This window comes from Canis lupus, chromosome 24, assembly GCF_011100685.1.
Source record: "Canis lupus familiaris isolate Mischka breed German Shepherd chromosome 24, alternate assembly UU_Cfam_GSD_1.0, whole genome shotgun sequence".
NCBI classification, from domain to species: Eukaryota; Metazoa; Chordata; class Mammalia; order Carnivora; family Canidae; genus Canis; species Canis lupus.
This window is the reverse complement of record NC_049245.1, coordinates 9845243-9861629: the sequence shown is the minus strand read 5'-3', so window position 1 is coordinate 9861629 and position 16387 is coordinate 9845243. Positions and strand designations below refer to the sequence as shown.

At 43.6% G+C, this 16387-nt stretch overlaps 1 protein-coding gene across 2 annotated transcripts in view; it reads left to right on the top strand.

Annotated features, from left to right (window-relative positions):
* The first annotated feature begins 8216 nt into the window (after window positions 1–8216).
* ISM1 (isthmin 1) overlaps window positions 8217–16387 on the top strand; it is a 71443-nt gene continuing 63272 nt past the window's right edge. The window contains exon 1 of one of the 2 annotated variants that reach the window (XM_038571590.1): window positions 8217–8401. In XM_038571590.1, coding sequence (XP_038427518.1) covers window positions 8264–8401 — 138 coding nt within the window. In that variant the 5' untranslated portion in view covers window positions 8217–8263. Of the gene's footprint in view, window positions 8402–8647; window positions 8690–16387 lie in introns of those variants that run through there. The other variant, XM_038571591.1, reaches the window with a different exon arrangement.

Sequence of the window (16387 nt, the reverse complement as noted above, 5' to 3'; positions counted from 1 at the left end):
GGCATCTTGAATGTGTCAGTTTGTTCTTTCTCTTCTGAGGAACTGCTGTCATTAAAGTCATTTCTAAATGCAAATTTACCAGTTTTAGCTTTCTTTCAGATATAACTCCACCAGGAGCTGCTGAAAAGAGTATTTCCACTACTCTTCAGTTGTTAAAAAAGAGAGAACATTTCTAGCCTGTTGGTTTTTTTCATTTGACTGAGCTCTTTTTAACTTTTTGAGGTATATTTAGATTCTTTGCATTTGGGAAAAAATGCTACAGAAGGCTAATATATTTATTATTTTTAAATCCCTGAAGTCACTTGTGATTAATAACAAATGTATTTCTCTTTTCCACCACGTCTGGCTTACCACCACTCCCCCTCCCCCCAAAAAAAAGTTTGAGGTGAAAGGATTAAGAATGAATTGATAATGACTTCTGATTAGGCCAAACAAACAAAGAATAACTGAATTATATAGGAAAGTCACCCTCTAATATGGTCACAGTCCACGGCCCTGTGGGGGCCGGACAGGACTGACTCACAATTTAGAACAAAGTGGCATAAGGTCCTGGAAAATTAGATAAACTTGTGTTCTTTCTCTTTCCACATGAGAAAATATAACCCACCAACATATCTTCGATCAAGAATTCTCCTCAGCCTCACAAAAATGATTCAAGATCTTTGACTCTTGAGATTTCCTTACAACTGGGCAAAAGGACTTCATGGTCTCTGTGATGTCATGCACTAAAAACACAGCATCATCCAGGTAGTATTCCTGCTCAAAGTGCATATTTTGAAATCAATTTGGAGAACCAATCATGCAAGTATAAACTGGAGGTCTTTTGGCAAAATCAATGGGCTGAGGCTCTTCATACATTTTAATGGCACAAAAGACCAAAAGGAAAGGGGGCTGGGGACCATTCAAGACAGAGAGAGACATGACAATGGCAATGAAACACAATGAGCAATTGTCACCTGAATCCTGGATAGAAAAAATATATATAATTATAAATGATACTGTAGGGACAGTAAGAGAATGTTGAATAAGGATTGTCAATTAGAGAAGATTATTGTATTGGTGGTAAATGTCCTGAGAAAAACCAATACTGTGATGATATAGCAGAATCTCTTCATTTTTAGGAGAAATATGCTGACACCCTGGGCGGAAGGCAGTGCTAAACTGCTGAGCCACCCGGGTTGCCCTTATGTTAATGTTTTAAAGGCAATTCAAATGTATGGTGATAGAAGTCAGAACACTGGTAATTGTCAGAGGGTAATTGGCCTCGGGGTGCTGGTAATAGATTGTTTCTCCATCTGGGTGGTAAAAATTCCACTGAGCTACACTTAGGATGTGTACTCTTGTCAATGTGTATGTCATGTTTCCATTTTTAAAAGTTTCCTTTGAAAAACAAAACATTGGTCTTGGAGCTGGGAAACCTAATAGCATCACCAAGTCCCTTTGCAATATTGAAAATGTCTACTTAATTCTCTGGACCTCAGTTTCCTCATCTAGAAAGGGAAGCTGGATATTCTAAACGCCCCTCCCAACATCCAGACTCCGAGATTCAACTCACTTCTTGCCTAGAAATTGTCAGAAGTTAAAAAAAAATTATATCATGTATAATATATAACCTTATAATTATGAAGCATTTTTCTCTTCCAGCTCTAGTATGTCCCTGAGATTTTATTTTGCTTCACAGAATTTGCACAGAAATAATTACAGCAGGACACCTGGGTGGCTCAGCGGTTGAGCACCTGCCTTCAGCTCAGGTCATGATCCCGGGTCTGGGGATCGATTCCCACAACCAGCTTCCTGCGAGGAGCCTGCTTCTCCCTCTGGCTATATCTCTGCCTCTCTCTCTCTCTCTCTCTCTCTCTCTCTCCCATGAATAAATAAATACAATCTTAAAAAAACAAGAAAGGAAATAATTATAACAAAGCAAGAACAATAAAAGGAGTCTTTTTAACATACAAATGAAAGCTACAAGGGCTCACTATTTTGCAGAAGATGTCAGTGGACAGGCAGGACTTCTGTCTTAATACCACACTAGAAATGCAGTAAAGGACCCTGCCACATAAGGAAGAACCATCACAAACCTTTTCAAAAAGTGAATCCAATCTCCCCATCACTCTCGCTCATGCCTGGGAGCTCTTACTCTGGAATGCAGTTTCTGGCCTCCTCAAAAGGTCATGCACTCAATGGTCTCAGGTTCTTTGTACATTTAGGGGCTCTTAGGGTGAAGTGGAGAGCACCACAAGCATCTCCTCCATCTTCACACGTTTTGTGTGTGTGTGTTGGAGCATCAGGAAGCAGAACATCGCCAGAGGTCCAGGTGTCCAATAAGCCCAACTGTTGCTTCAGGGGATAGAGCCCCCAGCAGTGCCTCTGAGCCTCTGAGGGTGGTGATTTTCTCACCTTTGAGTACTATGACCCCTTCAGAGTTCAAAGGGCTCTAATGGAAGAACACTTTGGGCTTTTTTGTTTGTTTGTATTTCCTTGAGGGCTTAGCGTTTATCTCAGATCCTTTTAGCTACAATTTTCAGCAGTTTTCTAAAAGTTGCATCCATTGAACAAATATTTATGGAGCATCTATTATGTAAATTTGGAAGTGAGCGACACAGAGAAGCTCTCTGACCTCATGGACACAATACGGTGTCCTTCATCTAGGAGAGAGAAAGACCTGGGACTACTCTCCTTGTCCTGCTGTGGAAGTGATAGTTGAACTTCACAACAGCCCTAGAGGAGCCATTCTTAGCTCCAATTTACAGACGAGGGAAACTGAGACTCAGAGAAGCACAATAACTTGCCAAAGAGATTACATGGCTGGTTAGAGGAATCCAACTGCCCGCCCCCCCCCCCCCCCCCCGCTATGATTCCGTCATCTACAGCACCTGAGAGGAGGTGGTGAGGTGTGCCAGTCTCACCAAACAGGGATTGGCCAACTAAGTCATGTGGTCCAGCTGTCTGTTGTGTACACAAAGTTTCATGAAAACACGGCCACACCCATTTGTTCATGTATTTTCTTTGTCGGCTCTCCCACTACACCAAGAGGTTTGAGTAGTTGCAACAGAAACCGTATAGCCCACAGACAAAAAATTTGCTATCTGGCCCCCAAAAGATTTGCCATCCCTCCCCCTTTATTAGTGAAGGTAGTGAAAACTTCTGTAACAAACCCCCAAATTTTAGTGATTTAACACATTTTTCTCAAGTTTATTTTTCAGTCACACAAAAGCACAGCCAAGGTGTTCTGGGCATCCCAGTTAGGGGTGGGGTAAGGGCTTTGCTCCAGGGATCCAGGCTGATCATTGTTTTAAGGTCATCCTGGACAGACATATTCAGCCAGCAGGCAAGGAAAAAGAGAAAGGATCATACATAGGAGACTTTTATGGGCTGGATATGGAAGGGGCAGACATCAGTCATGTGACTGAATCTAAATCCAGAGGATATTGGGAACTGTAATATAATCAACTGATATGTCCAAGAAAAAGAGGACATAATTTTTGGTGAACACATAACAGCCTCCACTGCAATCCCTAAATGCTAATCATTCTTCCACCCATATACCTCATATAGAGTATACATGTATTTAATTTTTTTAAATTGAGTTCTTACCTTTCTGAGATACAAATTGAAAGAAATCATGTACAAGTAAAATGATATGGTGTCATAGATTTGCTTCAAAATAATCTGAGAGGGAGAAAGTACCATGAGAATATAAGATAGAACAAGATTGGCCATGAGTTTTGTTGAAGCTGGGTTATGGGTTTGTGAGGATTCTTTACTTTTTTTGTTATTTAATATTTCTCATAATAAAAAAGTTTTTTAAGATTACCAAAAGTACTCTTTGCTCTTGTAACAGCTTTCAGTAAGAAGAAAACAACAATAAAATCCTGTGGTAATAAACTGCAAGATTCTCTTCAACAAAATATTCACAAGGTGTTCTGGATTGTTATTAATTTCTCTTATTTTTTCCAAATATTCCAGTCAAATAAGTTTGTCTGCAAAAGAAATGGACCAAGAATACAAGATGAAATCTATGAGAGAAATAGTACAATCAAAAGACAGAAGAGTTAATACTTATAGGTCAGCCACCTACAGTAGGAATATTTTAAAGAAAGTGAACTTATTAAATAAGGTCTATATAAAGACCCCACTTATTACAGTCATTAAACAAACACTGATTGGGGATCCCTGGGTGGTGCAGAGGTTTGGCGCTTGCCTTTGGCCCAGGGCGCGATCCTGGAGACCCGGGATCAAATCCCACGTCGGGCTCCTGGTGCATGGAGCCTGCTTCTCCCTCTGCCTGTGTCTCTGCCTCTCTCTCTCTGTGTGTGTGTGTGTGACTATCATAAATAAATAAAAATTAAAATAAATAAATAAATAAACAAACACTGATTGAGCAACTATTCCATGCAGGGTGCTAAGCTCAGATCTAGAAATATAATGATGAGGAGACAGGTGTCCCTGTCTTGCAGATTGTACTTATCAGGACAGCTAATACAAGCTGCTAGAGCAAACAGCCCTAAGTCACAATGGTTTTGAACAACAAAGTTTTATTTCTCGCTGCTCAAGGTTAAATGCAGACCCCCTTGGTCCCATAGCTCTCTTTTAAGCAGTAACTCAGATATTTGGGTTCCTGCCACCTCGAAGTCCTTTTTTATATAGAAAGGAAAGGTAGAGTGTATACAGTTGATCACTCGTGATATTTTAGGGCCAGACCTGGAAGTACCAGAGCTCTTTACAGCCCACCTAGACCCAGTGTTGTTTGAACATATTCTTTAACTGTGAACCCAAGAAGAAAACCGTATGCTAGAGGTAGGGAGGGATGTGTGCTCTGGAATGTTCTACTGTTGATGGTGATTCAGGTCTAGTGAGAAGGTAGATAGGCAAACAGACACATTCTACTGGAGCAAAGTAAGATCAATAATAAAGGTATGGGCTGCCTGGGTGGCTCAGTTGATTAAGCAGCCAACTTTTGATTTCGGCTCAGGCCATGATCTGAGGGTTTCTAAGACTGCCCCGTACTGTGTTGGGCTCTTTTCAGCTTTAGCCAAGAGTCTGGTTCAGACTCTCTCTCCCTCTTTATCTGCTCCTCCCCCCACTCACATTCTTTCTCTAAAATAAATAAAATCTATAACAACAACAACAACAACAAAAGTATGAATAACTACCCTGAGAACTCTTAAAAAGGAGGTAGGATATTTTTAAAACTTTCATCAGCAATTGGTACAGTTCCTGATAATAAATGTGCTTGCAACCTAACTTGCTCCAGCTATTAAATTTGTAATTCCTTTTCCACAAAAATTATAATCCAGTTTTTCCTAACCCCTAAAAAGCAGCCTGGTCTGGCAACTATAGTCACAGAGCATGGACGTTTATCAATAAACTCACCTGGAATTTGGATCTCACAGCGTGAAAGGATTTTAATAAGATTCATTCATACATTTGTTCGACATTTTATAAAGACTTCTGTCCCCAAAATTCAATTTACAATTTTTACAACATTTTACCAAGACTTTGATCTCCAACTCACCCTTTACAAATTTACAAGAATTTACACTCACTGCAAGGACTTCTTTCCAGAGTTTTTTTTTTTTTTTAAGTTATTTTTCCTTAGGATCCAAAAATGTTCATTTTAGATGAGAGAAGAGGCAATTGAGACTCACATGTGGGGACTGTGTGTGATGGAAATACAGGGCACAGCAATGCCTGGATTCTAATTTAGACCAGCCTGCCTCAGGCAATAGAAAAGCCAAATGTCCCTGTGCGCCCACATCATAATCTGGCAGCCTTCAACTCTCTGTGCCTTTGGGGTTCTAGTTTGCCGTCTTAATTTATATATTTCATCATTGCGCTGATTCTCCCGCCCTCCTCTCCTTTCGAAGTGACTCTAATTAGAAAACAGACAGGAGGATCCTTGTGGGGTCTGAAAACCGCTGAGATCCCCTCTTTGATCACCCATCTGAACTGCGGACGATCTATTGTTTCAAATTCTCCCCCCGCGCTCCGGATGACAATTTAAAGCCTGGAGATTGCAGTGGGATGGGAGGACCCGCTGCTTAAAAATCCGAAGCAAGCGCTCCCTCCACACATCTCCCCTCTCTCCCCCTACCACCACCGCCCAAATGACTGAAAAGGAAGACACCGAATGTTTTATAAACAGCTGCCAACTCATTAATAAAATGCTAGGGCTGGTTAGAATCCTAAAGATGCTCGCGGCATCTCTAAAGGCAGCAACTAGCCTAGCCCTTCCTTCCCCTGACGCAAATTAAAACGCAAACCCACCACATCCTATCTTAATCTTGCTACTTGATTTCTACAAAATGCCACCGACTCCGATGAGGTGCCCTGCGTAAAGATGTGAAGTCGGGTCGGAAGGTGGTTGACTTAAGAATCTTCAGTTTGCAGTAAAAGGACAGAAACAAGGCGGGGGCGTGTAAGGGGGGGGGAGTTCATTTATTCAATTTCGGTCACCGAAGGAGAATCGGAAGGATCAGTCCCGGCGCACTGGAGTCCCAGGAGCGAGGCAGGCTTGGAAATCTGCGACACGAACGTGTGCGGACGCCGAGGCTGAGGGCTCGGCTCGCGGGGAGGGCCCAGGGGGCGGGCGCAGGGAAGGGGGAGGCGGGAACCCGGCAGGAGGCGGAGGAGGCGCCCTATAAAAGGCCGCAGCCGGGCTGCGCGCCCGCCGCTCCGAGCCGCCCGGGAAGGCGGGAGCCGCGACCGGACCGCGAGGGAGGGGAAGGCGCGCCGGCCCCGCGGGATCCGAGGCCGCCACCGGACGCAGCTCGCTCCGCAGCCGAGGCCCGGACCCTGCGCCCGCAGCGCCCCCGGAGCCCCTGCGCTCGCCCCAGGCCCCCAGCACGGCATGAGCGGCGCGCGGGAGCCCGAGGCTGCGGCGCGGTCATGAGGCGGCGGCCCAGGAGCGGCGGCTGTGCGAGCGCGGCCCCTAGGCCCGGTCCGGGAGCAGCGCCTCCGGGGTGAGCCCCGCGGCCCGCGACCGCCCGAGCCGAGGCTGACCGCCCGCGCCGCACCGACGTCCTGCGCGGCCGAGCTGCGGGCTCCAGCCCCGGCGCCTCCCCGCCGCGCCACCTGCGCGCTCCGCCGGCCCCACACCCCGCGGAATCGACCCGCCTCGCTCTCCAGGCTCTACCCGGCGCCGCGGGGACTGCGGCCGCCGTCCAGGAGCGAGCGAGCGCCAAGACCCTCCTGGGCGTCCCTGCACCGGCCGTCCCTGTACACACGCACGCCAGCGTCGCCAAGGGGCGCACGGTCGCAGACGGACACCTGGCTGGTCCTGCGTCCCCTCGGTGCCGCACCACAACTCCCAACTCCACTTTGTTAATAAAGCTCTCCAAACCCGCCCAGGCACCCCACGCACCCACAGCCCCGAGCCTCCGCTCGCACGAGGTCTGCCCTCGCCCGCGACAGCGACCTCGGCAGCGGTGCGCGCACTTGGCGCAGCCGGGCAGGCGGACGCGGAGGCGGAGGCGGAGGCGGACCCCGGGGGCGCCCGGGGCACCTCCACACAGTACAGTGACAGCCCCCCGTGGCCGGGGCCCCTACCCGGAGCCGGCTCACCCCAGGACTCGGCGGCGGGGCGGCACCGCCTGCGGCCCGAAGCGGCGAGGGGAGCGCGGGGAGGAGGGGAGGTGGCTCGTCGGGTGAGTGGCTCCGGGCGGCAAGGGCGGGGGAGCCGAGCGTGGAGGTAACTCCGGGCCGCCACTGAAGCCCTCCTCCTCATTCTCCTCCTCCTCCTCCTCCTCCTCCTCCTCCTCCTCCTCCTCCCCGCGCTCCTCTGGCGGCCGCTCCCGCTCCAGCTGCGGCGGCGCGGCCACATCTGGGGCGCCCATGTGCGCTCGGGGGCTCGGCTGCGCCCGCCCCGCCGCCGCCCCCGCTGCCCCCTGCCCGCAGGGTGGTCCCCGGCCCCGCCCGGGTCCCGGGCTGCCCCCCCGCCCCGCCGCCCCCGCCGCCGCCGCCGGGGAGTGCCGGGGTTTGCTCCGCAGTCGGCTTGGACGCCCCCGGCCCCGCCGTGGCTCCGCCGTGGTGCGGCGGCGGCGGCGGCGGCGGCGGCGGCGGCTCCTGCTCCCCCGGCCCGGCGCGCCCCGCTGAGCCCAGCGCCAGCCCCGCGGGCCCGGGGAGCGGGGCCCCGGCGGGGGCCGAGGCGGGAGCCGCGCTGCCGGGCTCCCGGGCTCCAACTCCTCCTCCCCCGGCGCCGCCGCCGCCGCCGCCGCCGCCGCCGCCCGCCGCGCCGGGTCCTAAAGCCGCGCGCCTCAAGAGGATGGTGCGCCTGGCGGCGGAGCTGCTGTTGCTGCTGGGGCTGCTGCTGCTCACGCTGCACATCACGGTGCTGCGCGGCTCGGGAGCCGCCGACGGGCCCGACGCGGCCGCGGGCAACGCCAGCCGGACCCAGCTGCAGGTGAGTGCGCCGCCGGAGAGGGCGCGCGCGGCTGCGGGCCCCGGGTGGCGGGTGCGGAGCCGGAGCCCCCTGGATGCAAGGAGGCGGGTCCCCTCCCCACCGGAGAGCAGCTGGAGGGCGGCCGCCCGCGGGGACCGGGACGGCCTGTCTTAGGCAGAGGCGGAGCAGGGTGCGTGCCTGGAGGCTGAACCCGCCCTGAGGTCCGCAGACGCTCCCCTCGGGGTCTGCCACAGGTCAGGTGCCGGGGGCGCGAGGCTCGGGATGGGCGAAGGAGTGTGTGGAGTACGCGTGAGTCTGCTCTGGGGCGCCGCCAGGGCTGGTTCGTCTTTTAGAGGGGAGAGGGGAGAGGGGAGCGGCAGGGGGCCCTCACCTGGAGGGTGATATCCCCAAACTGGGCTGGAGAGAAAGAACCCCGCTGGGTCTGCTCCTGCGCAAAGCGACGCCGAAGGTCGGGGAATAGTTTCCCGAGGAGAAGGGCCGGACGCCCTGTGTCCGCCCGCGTGCCCCTCCCCAGCCTTGCGGAGGCCGCAGTCAAGCCACCTGTCGTGCTCGGGGACCGGATCACCTGGCACTTCCAGCGTTCAGCTCCTTTGAGGGTTGCTTTGGGAACGGGACTCTGATGATCCATTCAGCTCCAAGGCGGGGTGACCGGGTGGAGGTGGGGGGTCGCCTCTGGGGAGGAGATAGTGGGCTTCAAACACAGGGTCAGTTATGGCTTCAGAATGGAGGATGGCTCAGGTAGGGATTTCCCGCCGCTGTCTTGGAAGAAGTTTTTCCTTGAGTCTAAGGGTGTTAACTACCGTCAACTTGGAGCGTGACTAGAAGTCAGAAAGGATTTTCCCAGGAACCAGTGGGGATTTTCTGGCTCCTAAAATCTCTTCCCCACACCAGCCTCTCTCAAACTCTCTGCTCTGCAATGTCCAGATAAGTATTATTCGTTGTCCCCAAAGGGCTTTACAATTATTGCCCCCTGCTAATCCCCCCCCCCTTTTTTTTAAAATTTTTATGTGATTTTTGTGAAAGATTCTATTGTTAAAGAGAGAAGAATTCACTTAAATATTTCCATAGTCCTTACTATGTGCCACTGTGTTAAGTGCTTTACAGAATTTCATTGATTTAATGAGGTTCTGTGCTGCTAATATGCCTCCTCTACAGATTCAAAAACTGAGGCACAGAGAGATTAGGAAACTTGCCAGAGTTCATACATTCCAAACTCTTGATTAAGTATAGCAAGTTTTCTCTCTGCCAGGGTGTCAGACTAAAGCAAGGCGATCCTTGCACACAAATGCAGAATCAGGAATGGAAAAGTGTACACCCCAGAACCTCCCGTTCTTTTAAATTTGGGATATTTCTGAAAATGTCCTAAGTTTGTGGGGTCTTCCCATCTTCTCCTGTGGGCCAACAGCTACAATGACAGACCGATAGGATTCCTTTGGGGAAACTGAAGATACTCCCACTCTATAGACTGTGGCACACCCACCAGTCTAGCACTGTGGGCATAATTCTTAATATCCTCAAGATTTCTGGAGGTCATATTTTATACATGATGCTTTCTTTCCTCATGGACTCATGAAAAGCTGTAAAAACGATGTTCTATGGAAAAGTAAATTTGGCAGATTTCTTTATGAGGTGTTTGCTATCATTAGAATAACCTGGGGTTGGCCTTTTCTGACTGAACAGTAAGATAATGAGAGAAGCAGCTGGTGGAAGTGGCAACTGCAAATGGGAAGTGGATTAAATTCTCAAAAGGGCCTTTGGCTGAAGAATTTCCCCAAGAGGGCAAAAGAAATGGAGGATTTAGAAGCCATAGTGCTCCTAGGAATACGTTGGGTCCCAAAGAGCTGCTAATCCACCGGCTTCAGCTTATCTTGTAATAGTGTTTGGTTATTCTGTCCACTAAATGCACTTATCCAGGCAGAATGATGAGTTTAACAGTTTGGTTCATAATTTTATTCTCTTTTGTAATTTGTTATTGTAAGAGTTTTATATTCTTCCTGACTGAAGTTATTTCTTTGGCTCTCCAAAGATACGATGATTTAAATGTAGAAAGAGAATATGTTCCACCAAGTGAAAAAGTCTGCAAAAGACATTTATTAGTATGTTGTTTTCAGCCCCGGAAACTAAATTCACTAGTAGCAGGTGTATTTAAAACAAAACTAGGGATACTATATTCTTTCTGTTTACTGGGCATTTTTAACCCATCTTAAGTTCCATTTAAGTTTGTTAGCTCTGTAATATTTTATTTTATTTTATTTGTTGGCACTGTGATATTTAAAGTTGCTAAACTCATTCTTTGTAACTAGAAAGTTAATCCATTCTTATACTACATTTTTTGGTTATTTCTGCTTAAAATATTCAAAAATATGAGGTTACAGTTAGAAATGCACAACAGTTGGTTTACTTACCCAAACTGAAGTATATTCAGGATCGTATAAAAAGAGATACTCCTATATTTAGTGGTTTTGACATATCAAGGACACCCAATAAAATAGTAGTAAGAATAACAACAATAATAGCTAAGATTTCTCAAGTGTCTTTTATGTGTCAGACACTATTCTTAGCACTTTATATCTATCAACAAAAGTCTTGTGAATAAGCACTATCTGTTATCCCTGATTCAAATGAAAAAACTGATGTTAGTTAACTTGTCCAAGGAAGCACAGCTAGAAGCTGCTTAATTTATTTTTATTACTTTATAGTGTAAAAATCTTTGAAGAATATTTCTATTCCAACTTCTTAGCAAAGCCTTTATGTTGGGTATGAGAGAGAGAAAGCCTTTTAACAACTTATATTTTCAAACACATCTTGGCAGTCTTATTGGGTTAAATATAAATATTTATATTTTTTATATACACATACATTGATAACATTATATATATGTACACACACACACACACACACACACACACATAACCATGATCTAACCCGATTTTGGGGGTAGTTTCAACATACTAGAAGATACCTTTTTTTGACTCTGTGACTGCCCCTGTACTGTAGGTATGCTATTATGAGGTGGCAGTAAAATGCTCTGAATGCACTAGATTTCATGTGGCTCATGAAAACAATGTTAGTCTTCATACTGTTTTCAGTATTTTAAAATATCTTACAAGAAATTGTCCAGTTGTCTGCAATAGCTGCATAAAAATGCATAGAAATGTGTACTTTTTTCACTTTTGAATGAAATCTTACCTCCTTATAGAAATAAGTGTCTCATGTTGATCAGATACTCAGATTAGTTCTTTCATGTCTTTGATTGATAATAGTAAGAAAACAATTATATTTAGTAAAAGCAGTCTGGAAGATAGAACATCCTAAAATATAAGATCCATGGGCAATAATAGTAATTATTATTATATGTCTTTTACTTTAAATTCAAATGATGGCCTCTCTACTAAATCTCAGTCAGATTTTAAACCATGAATTTCTACAGATTTTAAATAATAAAGCTAGACCTTATTAAAACAATGAAATGTAAGCAAGTATTATAAATCATCAAATTGATTATTTTTATAATACCATTAAAAGAAACCAAACTCTGAAATGTAATTAACTGTCTTTGTTCTCTGTCTCCTAACTACTGTCCTTAAGAGTTCTTTCTTCCTTTATCCCTTTACTTGCCTTCAATAAAACAGTTTAGCTTTTTGCACTCACTGCTTTTGATTCAAGAGGTTAACTGAACTATTTATAGCAGTAGAAGCAAAAGGAACATTTATTTTTACTTAATACAAGTAACCTTCCTTGTAATGATTCTGTGGGATTGATCATCTTTCCATGTCCATTTCACAGATAAGGAAATTGAGGCCTGGAGAGATTTGAGTAACTTGCCCAAGGCCACAGAGCTGTGGTGGGCAGGGCCAGGATTCAGCCCCAGGCAGGCAGTCTGTGGAGTCCAAGTTCTTTTCTCAGCAAGACTGCCAGCTCTGATCTGAGTCAACAGCTATTGTGTTTCTTGTTTCATGACTTGCCTGCTCATTTTTCAGGCAGGCTGTTTGCTCTTAACCCTGGAATTCTTTATAAATTATGGATGACTGTCCCACTTAGCTATTACTATGTAACAAACCACCCCATTACTTACTGGCTAAAAACAACCACTATTTTATTAGCTCATCAGTTTGTGGGTCAGCGACTTGCTCTGGGCTCAGCTGAGTGGTTCTTCTGCTAATCTCACCTAGAATTACACATGCGGCTGTAGCCTTGTTTTGGCTTGACATGAGCCTGATAGTCCAAGATGACCTCACTCACATATCTGATGCTTGATGCAGGCTGTTGTCACTTCAGCTCTCTCTCGAGTCTTTCATCTTCAAGGAAGCTAGCCTGCATGGCTAGCTCATGTTTAGACCGATCTTCCACTCATCTTTTAATATTGTTTCTGCTGCCTTTGGCCATGCAAAAACTTTCTGTTTTAAATGCAAGCAAGTCTGAGTCATTTCACTTATGACTTTTAGTTTTCTTGCCTTACTTAAGAAAGAGTTCCTCGAATAAAGATTGTCAAAATCTTTAAATATATTTTGCTCTAGCCATTTTACAGTTTTTTATTGTTATTGATGCTGTCGTTGTTTAGAACAACGACCTATTTTGGTGTTATTTGTGGGTTTAAGGTTGAAGATAAAGATACAGCTTTGGGTTTTGTCCAAGTGAGTACTTGTCCTGTCATACCTAGGTTTGGTTACTGTTGTGAGTAGGGTTTTATTTTTTTGCTGTTGTTATAGTCTCCAGTTTGTTAGTTCTGGTATCTAGGAAAGCTATAGAAATATATGCTTACTTTTCTTGGTGTATGCATGAAAGCTAGAAATATCCATTTCAGTAGTGGGATCATTAGATTCTCATGAGATGAGTTGAAAATCTTCATTTTTTTTCACCTTAGCACTTTAAATAAGAACTATCTTTTTATGATATCATTAGAATTCGTTCATAAAACCCTTTTGGGCTTGGTACATCTTTACTTGATATCTCTGATTAACACTCCATGTTATTCCACAGTCAATAGTCTATTCAGATAATGTAATTTCTTTTTAGTCAATTTTGGTAGATTACATTTTCCCAGAAAATCATAGATTTTTATATACTGATACATTAGATAAATTAGACTTCCTCAGTGTAAGATTTGTACATAGTACAAACATATTTTGCAAATATTTCATCACTGTATATTCTTATGCTGTACAATCTTGCATGTCTTTGTAAGACTTATCAGATCAAGATTGTTAATTATATTATGAAATATATTAATGTTTATGAATATATGAAAACCCTCAACTCTTGATATTGTCTACTTATCTGCTAATTCCTCAAGAAAATTAATTTCATTTTTTTCCTAATGTCGTGGATTTGACTATTTCTCATAATCCCATTAATTTTTGCTTTACTTGTTTAGAATCCATGGTGTTAGGACATAAAATGTCCTTTTTGGTGGTTTTATTTTATCAAGATGAAATTCCTTATTTATCATATTATTGACTTTTGCCTTCAATACTTTTTTATTTGATATTAATGTTGCAACTCTTGCTTTATTTTTTTCTTCTGGGATTTGAATGTCTTTTAAATATCTCTCTTGTTAATAACCAAGAGCCAAATTTTCTTTCTCCATGCAATAATCAATGAATTTACCTCATTTATATTTATTATGATTATTATTTGAAGATATTTTCCCCATTTTATGCAGTATTCTCAAATTTCCAAATTTTTTTCCATTTTGCCTCATACCCTCCAATATATTATCAGTGTGACCTTTGGCAAGAGAGTTAGCATATGTCTTAATTCCTCTTCTATAAATTAGTGTAATAATGATTTCCAAGTGCTATTGTAAAAGTTAAAGCACTGAATGATGCTAAGTACTTTATTAGCACACAAACATTCAATAAGTATTTAAACACTATTTACTTTGTTCATTCTTCCTTTAGTTTTGAAAGTTTCTATTGCTGTTACTCTTAATATTCTAGCAAATTTGAACTGACACTTTTCTGTCAGTGCTGAAAATCAATCTGTATTTATTTATTTATTTTTTTTTCAATCTGTATTTATAAACTAAACCCCCCAAAGTAAGATTCTGACATGCCTTTTTAATTATCTAGACCTAGCTATAAGATTTACTTATTTCTTTATCTGCTGTTGCTGCTGCTTAAATCTCATATTTTCATCTTTTATTTTATTGGAAAACATTCTCAAAAATTTATTTTAGAAAGTTTTTATCAAAGTCTAACCTCTCTGAGATCCAAAATTTTTTAACGTATCTTTATTTGGTTCTCACACTTAAATGCTAATTTGGCATTTGGTTGTGTTCCATATTGTTTCCTGTCAGAATTTTGAAGATAAAATCCAATTTTATTACCCCATCTCATGTTTCATTCAAAAACCTGATGCTGTATCTTTGTAGATGACTATTTTTTTTAACTAGAAGCTTTTAGGATTTTTCACTTTATTCATAATGTTAGAAATGTCATCATATTGTGTTTAGATTTAAGGCTTTTAGTTAATTAGTTCTGGTTAGCACTCAGTGGACGCTTTAAATCTGAAGCTCCAAATTTGTCTTCATCTTGAGGATATTTCTTGAGTAATTTCTTTGCTTACGCACTCTTTAATCAGTTTCCTGTCCTCACCTTTTCCTCCTAACTTCTAGATCTTTGCTACTCCTCTCTTCTCCTCACCCCTCTCCTCTCCTCTCCTCTCCTCTCCTCTCCTCTCCTCTCCTTTCCTTTCCTCTTCTTTCCTTTTCTTCCCTTCTCCTTCTCCCATCCTCTCCTCCTCTTCTTCTTCATTCTTTTTGCCTCTCAACATTTTTAAAGCGTTTTATAAAAAAATAATGCATATAATATACATACAATAAAATAACTGAGTCTTAAAAGTTCAGTTCCATTTTCGACAATTTTATATGTCCATGTAGCCACCATCAAAATTAGGATATAGAATGTCCACATCATCTGAGAAAGTCTTCCAGTAAATCATTTTAGGCAATCACTCCTTCCAGAGGCAACCAGTGTCTGACCTCTATCATCATAGTTTGCCTGTTCCAGATCTTCATATAGATGGAACTATACTGTGTACATTTTTGTGTATGTGTCTGTCTTCTTTTGCTCAACATAATGATTTTGGGATTCATTTGTGTGGGTGTGCATATCAGTAGATTTCTCTAATTTATTGTAGTGTTCCATTGTGTAACTATATCACAATTTGTTTATCTACCCCCACCATTGGTAAAACTTTGAGTTGTTTCCATTGCTCTTGGATTTTTTTTTTTTTAAAGCCATGGAACATTCTTGTACAAACCTTACTGTGAATATATGTTTTCATGTCTTATGAGTAGATACTTAGTAGTGCCACTGACATAGTCTCTATTCTTCATATTATTATAGGAATTCCACCAAAGAAACTCACTTTTTACAGAGATTTTTCTTCACTTTCTCAGCTCTGTAGTGTTTCATTTTCAATTGGTTACCATTTATTCCATGTCAACTTCTTGTAGGTGAACCTTCTCAGCTTGTAAAGCTTACATTTCATTGTCTGTTGTGGATTTATTTATTTATTTTTATTTCACTTGCCTTTTCAGTAGCTTTGGGGAGGGAAAAGAAGTAAATGAAAATGCTTGGTCTGCCACCTTGAAGTGAAGTACTATAATTTTATTTCTTAATTTAATTTTCCTTTATACAAACCAGAAGAAAGTTTTATTGTTTGTGTAACCCCTTTGTTCATCCTTTCCCAGCCATGTTCTAAAAGGCATTGATCTTTGAGTCTGGGGGACACTCTTAGAAGTCATGAGAACTATCCATTCCATAACAGATAATCTATTTTGGTTTTAAAGCCTCCAAAGGAAAGAATCCCACAATCTTCTGTATGTCTTACAAGTATTTCTTTTCACAACCTTCAATGTCACAGTATTTTTTTCTCTGATGTGTCCTTTGCATCTTTTATGCTACATCTTAATTTCATGTTTGCTCTTTTTATCACTATTTACTCACTTTTCAAAAAAGCATCTCATTCAGGACCTGAAGA